At 39.8% G+C, this 20387-nt stretch overlaps 1 protein-coding gene across 2 annotated transcripts; it reads right to left on the reverse strand.

Moving 5' to 3' along the window:
* Positions 1-4839: 4839 nt before the first annotated feature.
* On the reverse strand, positions 4840-19367 carry LOC125233744 (myogenesis-regulating glycosidase-like). Of its 2 annotated transcripts, XM_048139819.1 has the most exons (10): positions 19223-19367; positions 18506-18607; positions 17883-18050; positions 13513-14366; positions 12881-12990; positions 11576-11725; positions 10475-10580; positions 8224-8380; positions 5258-5420; positions 4840-5173 (listed from the first exon to the last, which is right to left on the reverse strand). In XM_048139819.1, exons 1-10 carry the CDS (start codon positions 19245-19247, stop codon positions 5155-5157), a joined length of 1854 nt encoding a protein of 617 aa, XP_047995776.1. In that variant the 5' UTR covers positions 19248-19367; the 3' UTR covers positions 4840-5154. The 2 variants fall into 2 exon arrangements, with proteins under 2 accessions (XP_047995776.1, XP_047995775.1); XM_048139818.1 differs by having other exon boundaries at positions 4840-5420; positions 19223-19366.
* Positions 19368-20387: the final 1020 nt, after the last annotated feature.

Genomic DNA, 20387 nt, shown 5'->3' on the forward strand with positions numbered 1-20387 from the left:
AGCATATTTATTAAGGTATACAAAATTTACGTTTTCTTGTTAAATTTATACCCAGAGTCAGAGATATATTGATTTAAACAAAAAATGGTATTTGTGTAATTCTGCCCCACCTGCAGGGCACTTTGATATCTAGTATGGGACACTTTGATACATCAATTTAGGGCACTTTGATACATATCAAACTGCCCCTAACAGCATGCGTTTCAGAACAACACACTTAGCTGACCAATGATAAGCCTTTTAAACATTACAAAAAGTTTATTAATGGTTAATTAAGTGTGGTGCTCTTGATACCTACGTACCTACCAGTAAGGTTATTAGGAAAGGTACACTAGAGGGGCACTTTGATACGTTCAAAACTGCCCCAACCAAAGTACCCCATTCGACAAATTCAAATAAAATATTTATTAAAAATATACTATGAAGTTTTAGTTCTAAATAATAAGCCAACTTGATAACTGAATATACTTACTGCTTTTGATAATGCTCATCCATTAAACTATTTAAATTTGCGGCACCACTCGATCAGAAACACGTAAAATTTTTACTTAGGGACCGCGAAAACACGTTTCGACGCGCTGAGCGGCAACGGCTGACTGGCGAGCGGCGCGGCCGCCGGTACGTCACTCACACATACAAAGGCACATTTGAGTGTTGCCGCAGGTGTATTTAAGCTTGTAGGTAAGGAGTTAGTGTGGGTGTTCAAAACTGCCCCTTGTGCCTAACTACCCCGCTTCCCCCTATTACTTTTTTCCTCATGAACGCGTAGAGCTATCAAGTTGAAATTCATATCAAATGCAGGTTTGTACGGAACCCTCGGTGCGCGAGTCCGACTCGCACTTGGCCGGTTTTTTCTTTTATTTGTTGATTTTATTGTGTTTAATTTTTTTGTAATTTTATCAAGAATACACGCTGGTTTCTTTTTGTGAAAATGCCCTTTTTTATGAGAAAATCGATGAATTTCATGGCATTTTCCGATAGAGACTAAAATTAACTTTCAAATAAGGCCACATAGTCATACTTTTACTTATATAATATTAAGGGTAATAGCCCCGGCGGAGTAGTGCAAGCGGGACAGCAGTGTAGCAATCCATAGACCTGACTTCCTTGTTCCTCAGTGCTGTAACGTAGTACATTTTCTTGGTCGTAATTAATATTTTTTTTATAAATCTAAAATCGAAATTTCTTTGATTTTATTCTGTTTCAAATCCTGATCAAAAATACTTGCATCCACACATGTATGCACTTTTCTGCATAATCTGTGCACGGGTTGCCAGATAGCTAAAAATAACGCGTTGTAAGAAAATGTACTACGTTACAGTGCCACACATAGTCTTACGAGGTGCCCTGCGCGCCCTGCTCTCTAATATGTGGGTCAATACTGCTTCAACGCAAACGATTGAGATGTGTGATTTTTTTGACACTGAGTGTATTTGCAGGAGCTGCATGTACTTAACAAGTGTACCCCAGCAACTATTTCATATTTATAACGCATTATTAATAATAAATATGCTCTTAATGTTATCTTGACTTCTGTCGAATAATTATGTTCTGAGAAAAGTGGCTAAAAGTAATGATTATAATTACTAAAACATTATAGGTAACTTCATTTTAGTGATTTAATGTGTATAACGACCGAAGTCTAATCGTTTTGATTTTAAGATTACTTTTTAATACCTACTGGGTCAAAAAACCGCACCTCTAAGTCGTTTGAGTTCAAACGGTATTACTTGGTATTACCCTTAATATTATATAAGTAAAAGTATGTATATGTAGCCTTATTTGAAAGTTAATTTTAGTCTCTATCGGAAAATGCCATGAAATTCATCACATTTCTCATAAAAAAGTGAATTTTCAGCAAAAGAAACCAACGTGTATCCTTGATAAAATTACAAAAAAAATTAAACACAATAAAATCAACAAATAAAAGAAAAAATAACTTAAAACTAAACTTAAACCCTAGTTTTTTCTCCCCTGACCCTCTGTGTAGCTTTTAGGCCAGAGAACAACCCATATGTCACCTTTACCTCTCCTTTTAAACTCGTCTAGGGTATCAAACCTAGGAAACCAGTAAAATTCCATACCCACTTTTTTCCTTTGTAACCACCGCAGACTAGCGATTATTGATTTTAAGAAAATGATTGACGTTGTTTCTTAAAGTACTTTAATTTTACTTTATTGATAGGTTACAATATTGATAGGTTACAATGAATAAGATTAGAGGTATATCTGCTTGAAACGAATTTTGCGCGAGGTGTAATTTGGTAGACGCCGAATGTATGGGAACGCGCGTCAAGCGGTACTCCCCGCCTACAGGTATGTGCTTGTAGTTTGCTTATTTATTATCCGATCGTAGAAATTTAAAAATCAACAGATAGTTTAATAATGTAGTTAAATGATTCATATAACATATTTTTTAGCTAAGTGGCCGTTTTCATTGCTTTTTTGAGTCACAAAAATCAAAAAAGAGAGTAAAAAAAAGTATTTTTTGCATTATTGTTAATTAAAAAATAACTAACAAACCTATACTTTTCACTTATAAGAAATCTTAATCAGCATATTATACGCTTTCAATCGACACCTCATTTTTCAAAATTGGATAAGGGGTTCTAGACAAATTGGCAAAAAATTGAAACCCGGGACCGCGATCTTTGTGACGTCATAGTTAACCCCCCCACAGTCTGAGAATGCGACAAGTCATTATTTCGTACTCAGTAAAGTCTACCGATCACAACGATACCACTTGTCAGCAGTATACTCTCCAGTCACATCAACTTTTTCCGAGACCCTCTCGCCGCTCTACTATATGCACAAGCAAATAATCATACAATCATAAAATTGGAAACGAGACCAACAAATGAAACAGATAATCGCTGTAAAAGGAAAAAGTAAGTAAACTAATAACATACTGTTAAAACAACATACTTTTACAATAGATAAAAATTCTGCATTATTAATGACACTACAGGCGTAAATAATCGTCTCCAATATACAGCGCGTAAACGTAATAAGGGCGATAAATGAAACCAGGCGTATAATTCAATATTGTTATCATTAATTAAGAGGTGTTTTTGATTTACTCTTAATTTTCACCCCATAATGAATTTTTGAAAAAAATCTCAGCAGCAATGTACTGTAAACGTGGTTGCGATGACAATCAATGACAACTGTCAACGAGCGTTTAACGGGAGTGTGTTTGCAATTGCATTACATTGCGGGCCGAATTAATTTGTATGGATAAAAAAATATTTCAATTTTAAGTAAAAGTTATCTAATTACAATTTATACATCCTATACTCCCCACCGTTAAGAGGTTCGCCCGTATTAGGTTTACACCCTGTATATGAAATGCGTTATTACCTGAAATCGGTTTACTTTTTATTTACATTTCGCGAACTCAACCGTGAGAAACTCCGTGTGTACTTACCTGAAATTTATTGATTGTTAAATTTTAAACGGAGTTTAATAAGGTAAATGTTATTATCGACACTATAAATTTATATGATCGAATTAAACATTACGCTATTTCCTTAAAATTATTTGTTTATTTACTTACTCTTCGTATTGACAGAAAGCCATTTGGCGTTTCAAAGTCCGCCGTAGTTGTAACCGCTAGGTGATGCTGTCATCTGTTTTATAGTTTGTCTGCTTTAAGAAATGTATTATCTCATAAAGAATTTATAAAATTCGCTTACGTGGGATTGAATTACATAACAAAAAATATGTTATGGCTAGCGTGTAGTTCACTATATAAATATTTCGTTTCCTCGACAGAATCCTCTCGATGTCCGACACAAGCTTTTCACGGCTTTCCAGCACCACTGAACGAGGGATTAGCACGGCCCGTGTAAAATGTATCCCCAGTACTGTCATCCGCATAGCAATGGATGTCGCCGATAGACAACATGTCATTGATATGCAGCAAGAACAGCGTTGGGGATAGCACAGAACCTTGCGGGACGCCAGCGTTTATGTCCATGCAATCGGAGCAACTACCGTCTACAACGGCTCGTATGCGTCTGCCGGACAAAAAGCTGGGAATCCATTTGCATAATCCCTCGGGCAGGCCATAAGATGGTAACTTCGACAAAAGGACTATGCCAGACCCGATCAAATGCCTTCGCTATATCTAGGCTAATCTGTGTTGAAAAAATCATTGCTCTATCTTCAAAAACCAGGGAGGAAATAGCCGAGAGCTTTTGTATGTAGAATTGACCCCTCCTGTATCGTCTTAAAAGGCGTTAAAGTGTGGGTGCGGACATTTTTTGAACACCTCTAGGAGCGCTCTGATATATCTGATGGCGACCGTACCTGGCCCCGTAGCCGAATGGCATTTCTGCGAAGCGAAACGCCGCAGAAATGTAGTCTAGCCCTGTCGCGCCAATACGCAAGAGGGATGGAGATAGATAGCTACGAAAGAGATATCGTGAGCGTTTCGTGAGCGTTTGTTCATTCGGCTACGCACACTGTACTGTCTGCACTGCGCCGGGTACAGCAGGAGGTAAGAGAACTACATTGTATAGCAGGAGGCAAGAGAACTATATTTTATTTTTACTGTACTATATTGTATTTCTTTGTATTTGTTTAAAAACTTAGTATATATTGGGACAAGAGGAGACGAGCGTGAAGGAGGATTTTAGAACTAAAGTTCTACTATAACTTATTGGCTTCTTTTTATCTCTCTCTCTCACACACTCTCTCTCGCGCTCTTTAATCCATAAGCATACGTGTATATGCTAGTAACTAGCGGCTAAATATTTTTTATTGGCAGATAAATGAGACAGACCAAGAGCTGTGTTTTTTTGGGTTTGCATTAGGTATATTGAAAAAAAAAAAAAGTTTTAATTCATTACTCATTTATTTTAGTTCGTTATAAACAAAACATGACACAGACTTCAATTTAAATGTGCCCTAAGTGGGCTGTTTGGTCAGTACTATCACTTTTGAAGGATGAAGTAGGTATGACTAGTTCTGCAGGATGAAGTACTGGCTCTGCAGGATGAAGTACTAGTTCTGCAGGATGAAGGACTAGTTCTGCAGGATGAAGGACTAGTTCTGCAGGATGGAGGACTAGTTCTGCAGGATGAAGTACTGGCTCTGCAGGATGAAGTACTAGTTCTGCAGGATGAAGGACTAGTTCTGCAAGACGAAGGACTAGTTCTGCAGGATGAAGGACTAGTTCTGCAAGACGAAGGACTAGTTCTGCAGGATGAAGGACTAGTTCTGCAAGACGAAGGACTAGTTCTGCAGGATGAAGTATGGCAGCACGTCGATGGGCGCCGGGTAGTCCAGAGTGGCCGGGCCCTCGAACACGGCGCCGGCGGCGTCCCGCCACGTCCCGCGCGGCAGGTACACGGCGCGGGACACCGCCCCCTCCTCCAATACTGGTGCTACGAGGATCTTCTCGCCCAGGAGGAACTCTGAAACGTATTGTAATATAATGTAAATGCAACTTTGAAGATATCGTGTCGTTAAGTAAAAAGTTTTCAATGTAGTCTAGGTAAGGTACTATCCTATATCGGTAGAATTAGTAATCTTAGAAAACCGTTTAGGGAACCATACCGTAAGTGTCATCATAACCACGCATGCTATTGGTAATTGTAGCTATCAGGTCGGCAATGGTCTCGCGATAAATGATATAACCTCAGACCGTCCTTTTCGCACCATTTTTTGTAAGTGCGATAGGGACTACGCACCGATGCGATAAAATTGTGGATAATATTGATCGAACTAGTGTGCTACGCCCGCAGCTCTATATCTACTTGTATATACGCAGATACCTAATACCTAGTAGGAGTACTTGTACGTTTATATATTGTGATATTTAGGAGCCGAATGAACTACCGCATCATGGAATTGGTAACAAATTAATCGAAATATCTGTAGTTCGAGTGTTGTTCGATGCGACGTGAATTTCTAGTTAGTAGATACATTTCTGTGTTTGCTGGTCAAAAGTAAGATTTCCTAATTTTTCGAGCCTATTTAATACAGTCGCAAGAAAGCCTCAAAATTACGTTATCTTTGAGGCCAAGACTATAATGGCCTTACTAAGCTGCTAAGCCGCGATCCTGGGCTCGAATGCTGGTAAGAGCATTTATGTGATGAGCACAGATTCTGAGATCAGGTCACAGTTCCTGAGTCATGGATGTTTTCTATGTATATAAGCATGTTTCTATATATGTAATTATGTATGTATATCGTCACCTAGCACACACAGTTCAAACTTTGCTTAGTTTGGAGCTAGGTTGACCTGTGTCAGTCGGGCCATTTTTGTTTTCAAAGTTGTCCACTCCACTTTTTTTTGGATTTGGAAATTTTTATGCGGTTTCCACTCAGAATCGCGAGCTCTTTCAGTTCTAATAGGAGAAAAAAAGTAGCCCAAGGTTTTTTACAATCCCGTTACCATTTTTTCCTACATTTTGCATGGCGGTAACGGAATGGAAGGTTTGAAAAATGTATGGAAATCTTGGGACTTTTTTTCTCCTATCAGGATCCAAAGACCTCGCGTTTCTGAGTGAAATTCGCGTAAAAAATACCTATGTTACGAAAAAAGTGGGGTGGACAACTTTAAAAAAAAAGTCCCAGTTGTCCCCCAATATTTATTCATTTACATTTGTTTTATTTATTTATACTACAAGTTGTTTGAGAACAAAATGCACGGCGTGTAATCCACATACAAGTCCCAGTTGGTTTCCAGTCCATATATCTTTTTAAGGTATCTTTAAATGGTAATAAAGTAAAAACGTCCATTAAAATGCACTCTTAAATGTCAAGCCGAGTTACTTAATGAAGATGTTTTTGTAAATATATCTCCCATTGTCCACCATGGGAACAAATGCCACTTCTGATCGCGTAACTTGTGAAACAAACAGCTGCTATTCATAAAACATTTCCCTTTAAGTATCATAAATAAATTTCAATTCGGATTGGAAACTTCACATACAACTTTGAATTTCTTCGCATATATACATATATTTAATGATTCAAAATTTAATAGCAAAACATTTAGGATCTAGAGGAATCCGTCTGGAATCTGACGAAGAAATAATACTCCGTGATAGCCTTGTATGGAATATGTATTGCCCCATTATAATCCGGTGGAAAGTAAATTTAACGTCGTCCAAGTATATACCTATGGCCTCGTTGAATTTGAACTTTGTTCTAATTATAAGTAAATTTGTAAGAATTTCATTTGTTTCTAAAAACAATGTTACAATGGAAATGCTATTATTTGGTTCATGAAAGATTCAAAATTAGATTACAAGCACTATGTACATTATAATGTACATTGGACCTTACGAGGATAGAAAATTGCAAGATAAACAATTATTTGAATATACTTATAAGATACTTCATTGAGTTGCTTGTCTCGCTTACACATCGAATTTTAAGAAACAAAAGAAATGTTAGTTTGTTTTTGAAATCCTAACGGTATTTTTACCTATTCGATGTGCACGTAAAAGCTAATAAGTAAATATTGATCCTTACAAGATGCTTAGTTCGTAATCAAAGATCGAAGTTTGGTCGGTTTGACAGCCCACCGTATGCAAAACTCTTTGTGAATGCTCTGTCGTTAGAGGCGTTATCTAATTGTACAGTAATGGGGGCATTAGTCAGTGCCACTTCTGGGCAATCGAGCGATTAGTTTCAAGTGGATAGTAAAACCTGCATCAATAATCATATTAATCATTGATCGGGTAGGTATTTTATTTATAGCTTTTCGGCGAAGGAAAATATCATAAGGAAACTGCGATGAAATTCAAAGGTATGTGAAGTTTCCAATTCGCATTGGGCCAGCGTAATGACTATATCCCGAGCCCTCTCATGCGTGAGAGGAGGCCTGTGTGCAGCAGCGGGACGTATATAGGCTACCTTAGGTGATGAAAGTTAGCTGCCACGATTTCATCAACATAGTCAATCAGTCTACTATACACATACCGTCCCAAGTAGCTAGGGCTGTCTGATCCGTAGGATCCAGCCACGAGATGGGCGCGTTCACTGGGGTGCCATCCCTGACCGAAGCCTCCATAGCTGCCACGATTTCATCAACATAGTCAATGAGTCTATTATACACATCACATACCATCCCAAGTAGCTAGGGCTGTCTCATCCGTAGGATCCCGCCACCAGATGGGCGCGTTCACTGGGGTGCCATCCCTGACCGAGGCCTCCATAGCTGCCACGATTTCATCGGCATAGTCAATGAGTCTACTATACACATACCATCCCAAGTAGCTAGGGCTGTCTCATCCGTAGGATCCAGCCACCAGATGGGCGCGTTCACTGGGGTGCCATCCCTGACCGAGGCCTCCATAGCTGCCACGATTTCATCGGCATAGTCGGCGTGGAGCTGGGTGTACTTTCTGCTGATCTCCACCGTCTGAAAATAAGTGTTATTTGTGGTAAAATTCCCAGCGCTTAAAGCCTATCTGAAACAGTTGACAGTAGTTTTATTAGATACCTATTATTCTTCGGAATTTAGACTAAAAGTGACCAACGTCAGGTTTAGCTGACCCTGCATTGATTTTGATAGAACAGGGGACTGATTTTTGAATCTCGAACGCATGAATTCGCCGTTCGAAAGTCGCAGCATTACGTTGTTTTCCACATGGCCCCTGTACACACATGGCCAACGGTTCCACCAGCCCTTTGTGAAACCCCTTGGCCAAGATAAGAGCCGCTGTTTACACATTGGCGAACCAATCACTTGGCATTGGCTCTTCATGAAAGATGGACGTGGAATGGAAAATGCTAGGAAATTCTAGGTCTTTTACGTTGTCAGCAAAATTTGATTAAAAAATAATAACCCCGTAGTAAAATTTAATTATTTGATATATTAACAATTTTTTGAATATTCTGATAAGAACATTTATCTTTTTTAGGAAATACATTAAACATTTGCAAGGTTATTTTATTTCCTAAAATCTACACTATTATTGGCATAGATAAACTTATTATTTTCGTAAATATTTCACTACTGTCCTCTCTGACGGCTGACGACCAACTGAATGAAGCGCCAACGTGTAAACGCAGTTGGCCATTGGCGCCAAGATCCTTTGATGTGTGGACAAAAAACCGACACCAATCGGTTGGCCGGCAAGCGCAAGCGCCAACTGCCAACTTACGGCCAAGTAGCCCTCTACACGCTTGGCCAAGGGGGTTGGTGAAACCGTTGGCCATATGTGTACAGGGGCCAACAGACTTTCTAACGGCGAATTCATGCGTTCGAGATCCAAAAATCGGTCCCCAGATGTGTAATTTTTCAGCAACACATCCCACTTTGTCGCTTGCCGTATTGACCGGTTACTGTGTAGTATAAAGATACAAGCAAATATCGTTCGTTAACTTCTAAACATAGGTATGGCTTTCTGAACGTCAAACTTCTACGTCATTCGTCTTTGAATCAACGTTGCGCTTTTACCATTGTAGCAGTATCGAACTATTGATATAATTAAAACTCCCTTTCCACGTGCTTATCTAGAGGGGACAGGGGAGGGTAGAAATGGACCAAGATAAACGCTCTCTTATGCCAAAAAATCACCAATTTTACTTAGTAATATTGCAGTTTACAGATTGCACTTTTCCTGAAACCTTGAACGATATAAAGTCCATAAATATCCTATAAGAGTGTTGTTTGCGAATGTTATTTCAAGGGTCTGATAAATTCCGATAAATGGTTGCGTCATGTTGTGACGAGAAAGCCATTTAAAATACAATAAAAGAGAGATTAAATATGTAAATAAATCATCAAAATCCTGGGCTATGAGTTTACCGTTTTAGAACACATTACTTGATAGCGCAGCGTAAGTGCGTTTTCACATTATCCGATCCGATACCGGATGTAGGAAGGATTTCAAAGGCAAAAATTAAAGATGGCTGCTTAAATATATGGGATATCGGTCCTGCATCCGATATCGGATCGGATAATGTAAAAACGCACTAAGTGCATTTTCACATTATCTACTGCCCCATAGCCACCGAAACGCCACAGAAATGTAGTCTGGCTCTGTCGCGCCAATACGCAAGAGCGATAGAGATAGATAGCTACAAAAGAGATATTATCGTGAGCGTTTCGTGAGCGTTTGTGCATTCGGCTACGCACACTGATACTATATCGGATGTAGGAAGGATGTCGAAGATGCCGCACATACGGATTCCTCCTAAGACCCAAGGTTTTACCTGTACGGTCTACTTATTGAGTCCTATTAAATTCAAACCATATTAAATTGGAACGAGTTGCATTTGTTTTGTTTCGTTCAATTTTCGAACGAAATAAAATAAACCATGCTCTGCACTATTAAGTTAAATTTGTAGGTGAAAAATTTATTTTTCCTTTGATATGGCTGGGGCTGAGGAGGATACCAGAGTATATCAGAGTCGCATTTTAGGCATTTGGCGTTGGCGCCTCTAAAGCAGTAAGTTCTGTTGGCCATTGGGTAAAGACGGCCGGGGTATAGTACGGTAGTGTCATTACCTCATCATCATGGTCCCAGGGCACGAAGGAGTATTGCAGACTCGGCATGAAGACGTTAGCTTGCAGCCAGCGGATGAACAGCTCCTTGCTCGGTTTCTCGTTGTATCTGAACAAGCATACAATTATAGTAAAGTTATAAAATAAATAAGTATCTTATCTTAGAGAAACCATCACCTTAGAAAATAAATAAGTATCTAAGACATTTTAGCAAATGAAGCAATTAGCGACGCGATTACTTTTAGCATAGTAACCTACATTTATGGATTCTATAAAACGAGTCTAAAAACATTGTAGGCAGATGTCGAGTGAATCAGCAATTCCCGTTAAGTTTGTACATTTGGATCACGTCTCCGATTTGGATTAAAATTGGCATGCTGATAGTGATAGAGTCCGTGATGCTGAGCATGATCCACTAGGTTTCCCAAAATGTCCTAGGTTGATTGTATGAAACTTTCCTTTTTGTTACTGAAAATGTATAGAAATCTGGTAACAAAAAAGGAAGGTTTCATACAAACTACATAGGACATTTTGGGAAACGTAGTGGATCTTGCTCAGCATCATGGACTCTATCAGCCTACCAATTTTTATCAAAATCGGAGACATGATCCAAATGTACAAACTTAACGGGAATTGCTCGAATATGTTTATAATACATCGGTTAGATCCCTATCTGATGATCTGGTGTCGTAGCCGAATGGCATTTCTGCGACGCGAAACGAAAACGAAACGCCGCGAAAGGTAGTCTGGCTCTGTCGCGCCAATATGCAAGAGCGATAAAGATAGATATCTACGATTCGTTTCGTTTCGTGAGCGTTTGTGCCATTTCGCTACGTACCCTGGTACAAACAACCCAGCCATAACCCTTAAGAAACCCATGGTTTGAACACATGAGTCGACATGAACTAGGAAAGCCGGTGATACTGACATGTTTCGTAGAATAACCCAAATAGAGCCCAACTTCTTACCCAACAACAACAATCTCATAATCAGGCTACGCCAAAGTATATCCATTCAAGTCCATAGAAATTTAGGGAACAGAGTAGTAACTAAACTCACCAGACAGTTTTTATTCTATGGCCTTAACTTATTTGAGTTCCTTACCCGTTTCCTCCAATCATGTCAGGCAGCACCAAAGTATACCCGTTCAAGTTCATAGTTAGTAGAGTGGTGACTAGAGTAGCCAGGCCGTTGTTGAAGTCCCACACCGTGTCTTTGTCGTTCATGCGGACGAATATGGGCAGCTCTTGGGTCCTGTACGATAAATTGAGATAAGTTTGGATATCCCAATCAGAAACTGAAGATAAATAAGGGATGGTCTTAATCTTAAGCACCACGGTAAGTTATAGAAGGCTTACGTTGAGGGTACACAAACTACGATATACAATACAATACAATACTCTTTATTGCACACCTCACATAGTTTACTAGTAATACACAAGAAACAAAACAAATTAAACAGAGGTAACAACAGGCGCTCTTATCGCTTAAGAGCGATCTCTTCCAGACAACCTTTGGGTACTGGAGTTAATATAATCAGAATATATGGTAGGTGGCTCTAAGAAATATGAGAAGTAGAATTTATATACAACCAAACAACACAAAACACTCATATAATAAATAGATAGGTACCCAATTATTTGGTTTAAATAGAACACATCCATGCATAAAGAAAGAATTTGTGCTCATCATACAAATAAATTCCCTTACCAGGATTCGAACCCAGGACTAGCTAGGTATCCTCATCGTACGTTGTTTGCCATCTTTACCACTATAGCCAGTACTATACCAGCTATAGCTACATTGGTGTCAGTGGCTAAGACGCCAAAAATGTAGCCACAATGGTTTTAACGTTTAAATAAGTAGAAAGTACTTAAGAGGAGAACCAGCTAGAGGAGTAGGCTTGTGTCGTTCACGAACTTTGAACTGTTAGAAATAAAATCCCATCAATGACTGAAATGAACTGAATCTTTCCGTGCTCTGAGAATCGGTCTTTGCTCATTTATTTCAGTATAGGATTGGCAAGCGCGAGCGGTTTGGATCGAGAATGAGTGTGTGACTGTGCTGTATATTAAACTTCTGTTACTTACAACCTTTCGAACCGAAAATATGTTACTATCTGTGGACTATTCGTATTATTTTGCCACTATTCGGTCCCATTCTTTCTGATCTTTCCGATCGCAGTGGTCGCTGGCTGAACTAAATAAGCAAAAGACCTAAAAGAGCGAACTAGTTCGTGGGAGCGATTGAACGAGATCGGAGTGCTCCGATCAACGAACGAAACGGCACAAGCCTACAGAGGAAAAGGTGGTTCTAGTTACGTTGTTAAAGTGTCGTGGCCTATTTGCTGAATAAATGATTTGTTGTTTGACGAGAAATAGTTTCTGAAGAACAAATGTTAAAGTCTACCTCGTTCCGACTCGCACTTCGATAGCGGGACCGAACTTGGCCACTTCCCTGACGTAGGCCTGCACGATATGTCCAGGGTGCAAATCTATGTCGCCGTTTTGTACTGGGATCTACGAACACAAATTAAATGATGATACAAAATACAAAAATTCTTTATTTCTCTAAACACATGGTCATAATTTAGGCCCTAAGGCCTAAATTATAACCATGTGTTAAATTTTAGGGGATGGAGCCGCCCGGTAAGCAAGAAGTTGCCTGTGCTGAAAATACACTTTTTGCTAAACTTAACTAAAAACTAATAAAGGAAGAAAAAATAATAAAATAAAGGACTTCCTCAAGGTCTAATCCTTCCTTTACATTGGTCGGCTGTTGATCGGTAACAACGATATTTCTTCTAGTTTATTTATACCCTTCCCGCCCTTCCCTATATAGGGTACATTGGGATAATTTCCAAAGTCGTTTAATTTCCAAAGTCACATAAAAATCCTCATTATTTCCACATGCATCGAATAGCAAAAAAATGCAAATACCATAGACCTCAAGGTGCACTATTTGTATCACTGCGTTATGTCTGCAAAAATTACCTACTCCTGCAACTAAAAGGCCTTGTGTATTTAATGATCACGAATTACCTGAGGAGAACAGTTGGACTCTCCAGAGTCGAACTTCAGCGTGTCAATATCGTAGGTTTTGATCAGATCTTGGAGCCTGCCGCTGAACCACGCCGCCGCCTCCGGGTTAGTGAAGTCGATGTAACCAGGCATAGACCCGTTATTGTTCCACCAGTAACCATCAGGGCTACCATCTTCGCTAAGTACAAAGTAACCTTTATCCAGAGCCTCAGAATACCAAGGCTCGCAATCTTTGTTAATTAATGGATGCGCCCAAATAGCAACTCGGAAACCTAATCCCTTAATATCCTGGATAAGCTTCTTTAAGTCGGGTAATTTCCTCTCGTCGACGGTTAAGGATCCGTAGCAGATTTCCCAGAGATCATCGATTTCAAACTGAGCGTTAGGGAACCCGGAATCTTTAATCTCATTGGCGAAAGCCCAGAGGTTGTCCTGGTCGATTTCTCTGGAATACCTCGCCCAGGTAGACCAGATGGGGTACTGGATCATACGGTAGTCGGGTACGCCTGAGGGTTTTCCTAGATAAGTATCGACGGCGTGTTGGTGGGCTACTTTGGCGTTCTGGAAGAGCCAGATGTCGTATTTGAGGACGTTGTGGGTGCGTCTTGTGGAGTAAGGAGCGGCGACTTCGGCGATGAAACAGATATGGTTGTCTAGGCTGTTGTGATAGTCGACAAAGAGGGGTGCCTCGGGGTGGACGTAGAAGTAGTGCCCGGCGGAGTTGAGCCAGTAGCGCTCAGCGATGCCGGCGTTGTCGACATCTTTGGCGATGACGGAGTACTTCTTCAGGTTGGCGTGCTGGAGCGGCCAGTATTGCTTCTTTTGTTCGGGGCCGGCGAACCATTGTTTGTTGCCTGGGAATACCAAGATTTGTTTTGAACACTTTATACCAATGGCTATAATACTTATAATAATCAGAGGCTTTGTCCCTACATTTGTGAACCTTAGGCCAGTCCGATCCATAAAATCCATGTATCCGCTGTGCATAGGTCTAGGTCAAGGTAGCTCAATAAGCTCAATACTACTATTATCAAAGGTTATTCCTATACGTTAAAAAAGATGAGAGGATGTAATGCTTCTCTTTGGGATAGGAATGAAACAGTATTGTGGTTAAATAATGTCAAAAGCTTTGTCTCATTTTTACCCGTGTCTTATATTTACCCCACCTAGCCCTACCCTACACATTTAATAAGAGATACAGGAACAGAGGTGTCTTTAGTATGTAGGCCACAAGGACGTTTCCTTATCTATCTTAAAACCCGTCCTACTTCTAAACTAAAATACCATAGGTATCATTTATTCGAGATAAATTGAGACGTGTCCGAAAAGTCAAGTGTTTGTTGGTTGTATATGCAATCTGATATCGCTTGTCGCTAGCTGTATCATATGTTGATAATAAACAAAGGCACGTATTTAACCGGGCGACTAAATAACCATAGAAATGGGTATCAAAAATAATAGTTTGGCGACTAAAATGGGGCCTCAAAAATATGTCAATATGAGGTAGCATTTTAATGTCATTACGGCTACGGTTTATTCAGACGCGAGTACCAACTATTTATTTGGCAACTGAATTATTATATTGGAAACAATTTAAGAGTTTAATAGGAAAACGGCTATCTATTAATATAAAATATACAGTTCTTTTAAAATATTTTTAATATGAATGTATAATATGAAATATAATTAACAAAATAAATAAATGTATACCTATGTAAATTTACGAATTGTTCTGTGATTGTAATATAATATGTAAGATTGACCTGTAATTGATATTATTAATAAATATGAGTATGAGTATGAGTATGAGTATTTATATAGCAAATTAACATAAAAAGTACATTTAAAATTTATACATCGGCACTCATCACCTGAGCTGTCATTTTAATAAAAAACCGGCCAAGAGCGTGTCGGGCCACGCTCAGTGTAGGGTTCCGTAGTTTTTCGTATTTTTCTCAAAAACTACTGAACCTATCAAGTTCAAAACAATTTTCCTAGAAAGTCTTTACAAAGTTCTACTTTGGTGATTTTTTTCATATTTTTTAAACATATGGTTCAAAAGTTAGAGGGGGGGGACGCACTTTTTTTTCCTTTAAGAGCGATTATTTCCGAAAGTATTAACATTATCAAAAAATTATTTTAGTAAACCCTTATTCATTTTTAAATACCTATCCAACAATATATCACACGTTGGGGTTGGAATGAAAAAAAATATCAGCCCCCACTTTGCATGTAGGGGGGGTACCATAATAAAAAAAAATTTCCCATTTTTTATTTTTGCACTTTGTTGGCGTGATTGATATACATATTGGTACCAAATTTCAGCTTTCTAGTGCTAACGGTTACTGAGATTATCCGCGGACGGACGGACGGACGGACGGACGGACGGACGGACGGACGGACGGACGGACAGACAGACATGGCGAAACTATAAGGGTTCCTAGTTGACTACGGAACCCTAAAAAAAGAATTCTTATAAAATATAACGGTCGACAAAATATTATACTTATGGGTAAGAAATTAGGTGTTTGGGGGTGCTGGCAACTTCGTCTATACAATTAATTTAACTTTTCAAGACGTTTACTCTATCGAATCTAAGGCAGGCCTTACGCAGTCTTAACGTCACTCTGAAAGATTAATTTTTTTGGCAAGAAAACCTTACTCAGAATATGCTTTGGCATAAATCGTTCCGCAGATTTTATAATATCGAATCTTATGCTGGCATAATGTTCATGAGCAAAATAATCTTATAAATTAGGAGACTTCCGTAGATTTTTGTTTGCATAATATTTAGGCGGTAAAAAGTTGTCCATCTTCCTCCTATTTCTGTTTTGATAGCGAGTCATGTGTGTTGGGGATGCATGCCTCTGGGACTGTATTTCATTTCCTTTTTGCTATCGTTGTTTTGTACATACAAAGTACCTAAGAATTATGTCAATATGTCATACTTTGCAAATTTGATAGGACTTATATTCTACTAAAAAAATAACCTAACCCTAACCCACTTTTTGCTAGTAGAAAATAATTCTGCTCTTGTAATATTATACTATACGATTATCATGGCAATTTTTTTGAATACCACGTCGGTGGCAAACAAGCATACGATCGGCCTGATGGAAAGCGGTCACCGTAACCTATGGACGTCTGCAACACAAGGGGTGTCACATGCGCGTTACCGACCCATTAGAAGCTTAAAATACACTCCTCTTTGCTGTGTCCTTATTATAAAATGATTTGGTACGCGTTCCCAGGCCCCGTAGCCGAATGGCATTTCTCCGACGCCAAACGAAAGCGATACGCCGCTGGCTCTGTCGCGCCAATACGCAAGCGCGATAGAGATAGATATCTACTAGCGCTTCGTTTCGTGAGCGTTTCGTGAGCGATTGTGCCATTCGGCTAGCCACCCTGGAAGCGCTGATCTTCCGATGAGACCATCGTTTCCATAAAGAAACGATTTTATATGTGTTTTAAAAAAACCTACTTCCCAATATTTTTTTTAGTTGCCTCCGCAATTTAAATACTACTTTAAACGATGAGCTAAGTATAATTATTTAGCTGCTAACATCTATATGACTACAAAATATAAAAAAATTTACGCTTTGCAATACTAGGTGCCAATTATTATTTTAGTCGCCAAAGTATTGTTTAATGTTCCTCGGCAATATTTTTGTCGCTTGAAATTTGCTGCCGTTTTTTCAATAATAATGATGCTTAATATTTGAGGCTCATATCTTTTTTTTGTCGCCACAATATTAAAACACAGCCAAATTGTATTATTGTATTCCCGACATTTTCCCGTTTAATATTTTAGTTGCCCGGTTAATTATATGCCATAAACAAACAAACCTTTTAAAGTAAATCTCCTGTCGAGACATTTTAGAAACAAAATTGAGAGCTGCATTATCTATTATAACTTGCCAATGCATGGACAACGTGACTTCATAAGTAAAGTCGAATCAGTCCTCAAACACCTGATCACTACATCCATTCAGGTCACAATGATTTTAGAATAAACTGCGTCACAGCCTCCACTCTCATCGAGCAAAACGGTTGTAGCATAAGTAGGTTTGTAGTTCACATTCGGTCACTTTACTTATCAAAGTCGCCTGACTACCTCCAACCAGTCAGATCGGGGTTGTCTGAGAATCCTCTTGAGAGTCTTCTTTCCTAATGCGAATACAATCTGGGTGTATTCAAGTCAAGAGTGAATAGACTATTACTGAACCAGTAAGCTACAACTTCGGCGTTGTCGTCACTTTCCATCAGGTGCGACTAATGTCAATCTCTGGCCAGTTTATAATTGAAAAAAAAAAAGTCCGAACTTTAACCTCGTCAAACGAAAATGTATTAGGTCATATCAGCTCACTTACCAAAATCGAAGCAGTCTTCAAACACGCGGTCACTAGGTCCGTCCCAGGTCACAGTGATCCTGTAACCGTCAGCCTCTTCGTCGAAGGACGAGCTCACGTCAAAGGTCACTGAGTCATCGACGACGACGTTACGGCCTAAGATGCCGAGGACTTCTGACACTCCGGAGTCTGAAAAGATACATGGGAAAATATAGTTTCAGAAATCTATTTTTCGCGGTGGAAACGCAGTTTGCGCTCTGTGGTGTAGCACCTTTTCAGACGAGCGATGGGGAGCGATGTGCTCACAAAGCATAAGCGATTATCAGGTTGGCTCTCCTGGCGGGCAAGCACGGTAACGTGATAAAGCCTATCACTTCAGGCCGTCCTTTCCTTTCCTTCCGTCCTTTTGTAGGTGCGATAGAGTACGATGCACCGACGCGATAAGTTTTGTCACACTAGTGTGCTACGACCGCTTCCACCATTCCTTGCCAACGGCTAGGTATATTTCCGAGCTCATATAACCCGGCAACCTTCAAATCAAGGCTGAACAAGCATCTTCTGCCACGTCTTTGCCTTTGGCTAGTCTGTGGCCAAGAGTAAGCCCATTTATAAAAAAATGAGTCGCGTTCAAGTCTGCCACCTACCGTCAACAAGGGTGAGTTGGTAGCCACCATCAGCACGATCTTCCACCAGTAGATTCCTGACGTTTGTGGCGCGCGGCACAGCGCATAGCACCGCAGTCACTCCTGCCGAAAAAAAAGCATTTGTCTTTGGTCTATGCTACAGTTGATATAATTTATTTATTAATTTAATCTTTATTGTACAAATACCACTAAAACTATACTATAGTCTGTCAAACCATTTCCGTCAGAAAAAACTCTTCTCACAGGGAGAGCACCGATAGAACAATAGAATTTTGCGACTTTTCTGACCTACTGACTTCATTAACCGGCGGTATAAGCTCCGTAGGGTAATTTCTACCAGTCAACCAGATTTAGGCAAAGCAGATTTTGAGTCAGCGCAACATCATCAAAGTTCTCTGTACACAGTCAGAGAGTAGGAGAGGTTTAAAATCTTAGAAGTAAATATGCCTTGAATCTGCACAGAGACAAAAATACAGACAGACAAACATGTCAAACTTATAACACCCCGTCGTTTGCGTCGGGGGCTCGGGGGTTAAAAATAAATCTTAACCCCCTTATTCATAAACGTACACTAAAGTTATCAAGCCGATAAAGATCAATGTCCTTTTCTATCACACCGATACGTCGGAAAGGGACAAACGAACTTTATCGTCTTGATAACTTTAGAGTACGGTTATGAATAAGGGGGTTAGTATATAGTGAATTAAGTTAGCCTACCTGTCAGTAAAATAAACAGCTTCATCTCCAAAGAGCCACGCTGAGCTGCGAGTACTAGAGATGCTCAGACTCCGGCCGATATTTATATCTCAAATAAGTTCAACGCGATAAGCTTATCTTGTCGATAGCACCCCATGACAGGATATAGGAAAGTTTTGTGACTCTCAATACAGAAGGATCCCTTTGCTTTATATACATGTGAACTAGCTTGTGCCCGCGGCTTCGCTCGCGTTAGAAAGAGACAAAAAGTAGCCTATGTCACTTTTCATCCCTTCAACTATCTCACTTAAAAAATCACGACAATTCGTTGCTCCGTTTTGCCGTGAAAGACGGACAAACAATGGATAAACTCACAACAAGGTGTAGGCACTACTCAATTTTCAGTGCCATTCTTCTTCTTCAACCTAGCGTTTTCCCGGTTTAGCGCCAGGGTCCGCTTTCCTGTTTTCGTAGCCTAATGAACAAACACACGATAATATCTCTTTCGTAGCTATCTACCTCTATCGCCCTTGCGCAACAGGCTACATTTCTGCGGCGTCTCGGTGGCGTTTAGCATCACAGAAATGCCATTCGGCTACAGGGCCTGTTCAGTCTTCTCCCTTTTGACCGGTCTTCGGCATCCTGAGGTGTGAGATTGTTCTCTTGCATGTCCGCTGTCACGATGACCAGCCAGCGCTTCTTAGGCCCACCGGGGCCTCGTGACCTAAGGGTCATTAATTTATGATGTTCCAGTCACAGCCCACTCCAGACGGAAATTCAAGGTGGTTTTCCACCGGCAGGGCGAGACGAGAAGAGGCGAAAACGGAAAACCACCTTCTGTTGACTTCTACGGCAACCGCAGAAGTAAAAGGGAAGGTGAGATTTTTATCAGTTACGTCAAGTTAATACGGTTTGCTTCATGTGTAAATTTGCAATAATGCCCTTTTTAGGGTTCCGTAGTCAACTAGGAACCCTTATAGTTTCGCCACTTTCGCCATGTCTGTCTGTCCGTCCGTCCGTCCGTCCGCGGATAATCTCAGTAACCGTTAGCACTAGAAAGCTGAAATTTGGTACCAATATGTATATCAATCACACCAACAAAGTGCAAAAATAAAAAATGAAAAAAAAAATGTTTTATTAGGGTACCCCCCCTACATGTAAAGTGGGGGCTGATATTTTTTTTTCA

This window comes from Leguminivora glycinivorella, chromosome 15 (assembly GCF_023078275.1).
Source record: "Leguminivora glycinivorella isolate SPB_JAAS2020 chromosome 15, LegGlyc_1.1, whole genome shotgun sequence".
Taxonomy (NCBI): domain Eukaryota; kingdom Metazoa; phylum Arthropoda; class Insecta; order Lepidoptera; family Tortricidae; genus Leguminivora; species Leguminivora glycinivorella.

Excerpts from the sequence above, each read along its gene's own strand:
- LOC125233744 (XM_048139819.1), bottom strand. The coding sequence starts at position 19,247 with ATGAAGCTGTTTATTTTACTGACAG. Across the intron at positions 18,051-18,505 it reads CCAACTCACCCTTGTTGACG|ACTCCGGAGTGTCAGAAGTC; the intron begins GTAGGTGGCAGA and ends GTATCTTTTCAG. Across the intron at positions 5,421-8,223 it reads AGCCCTAGCTACTTGGGATG|AGTTCCTCCTGGGCGAGAAG; the intron begins GTATGTGTATAG and ends AATACGTTTCAG.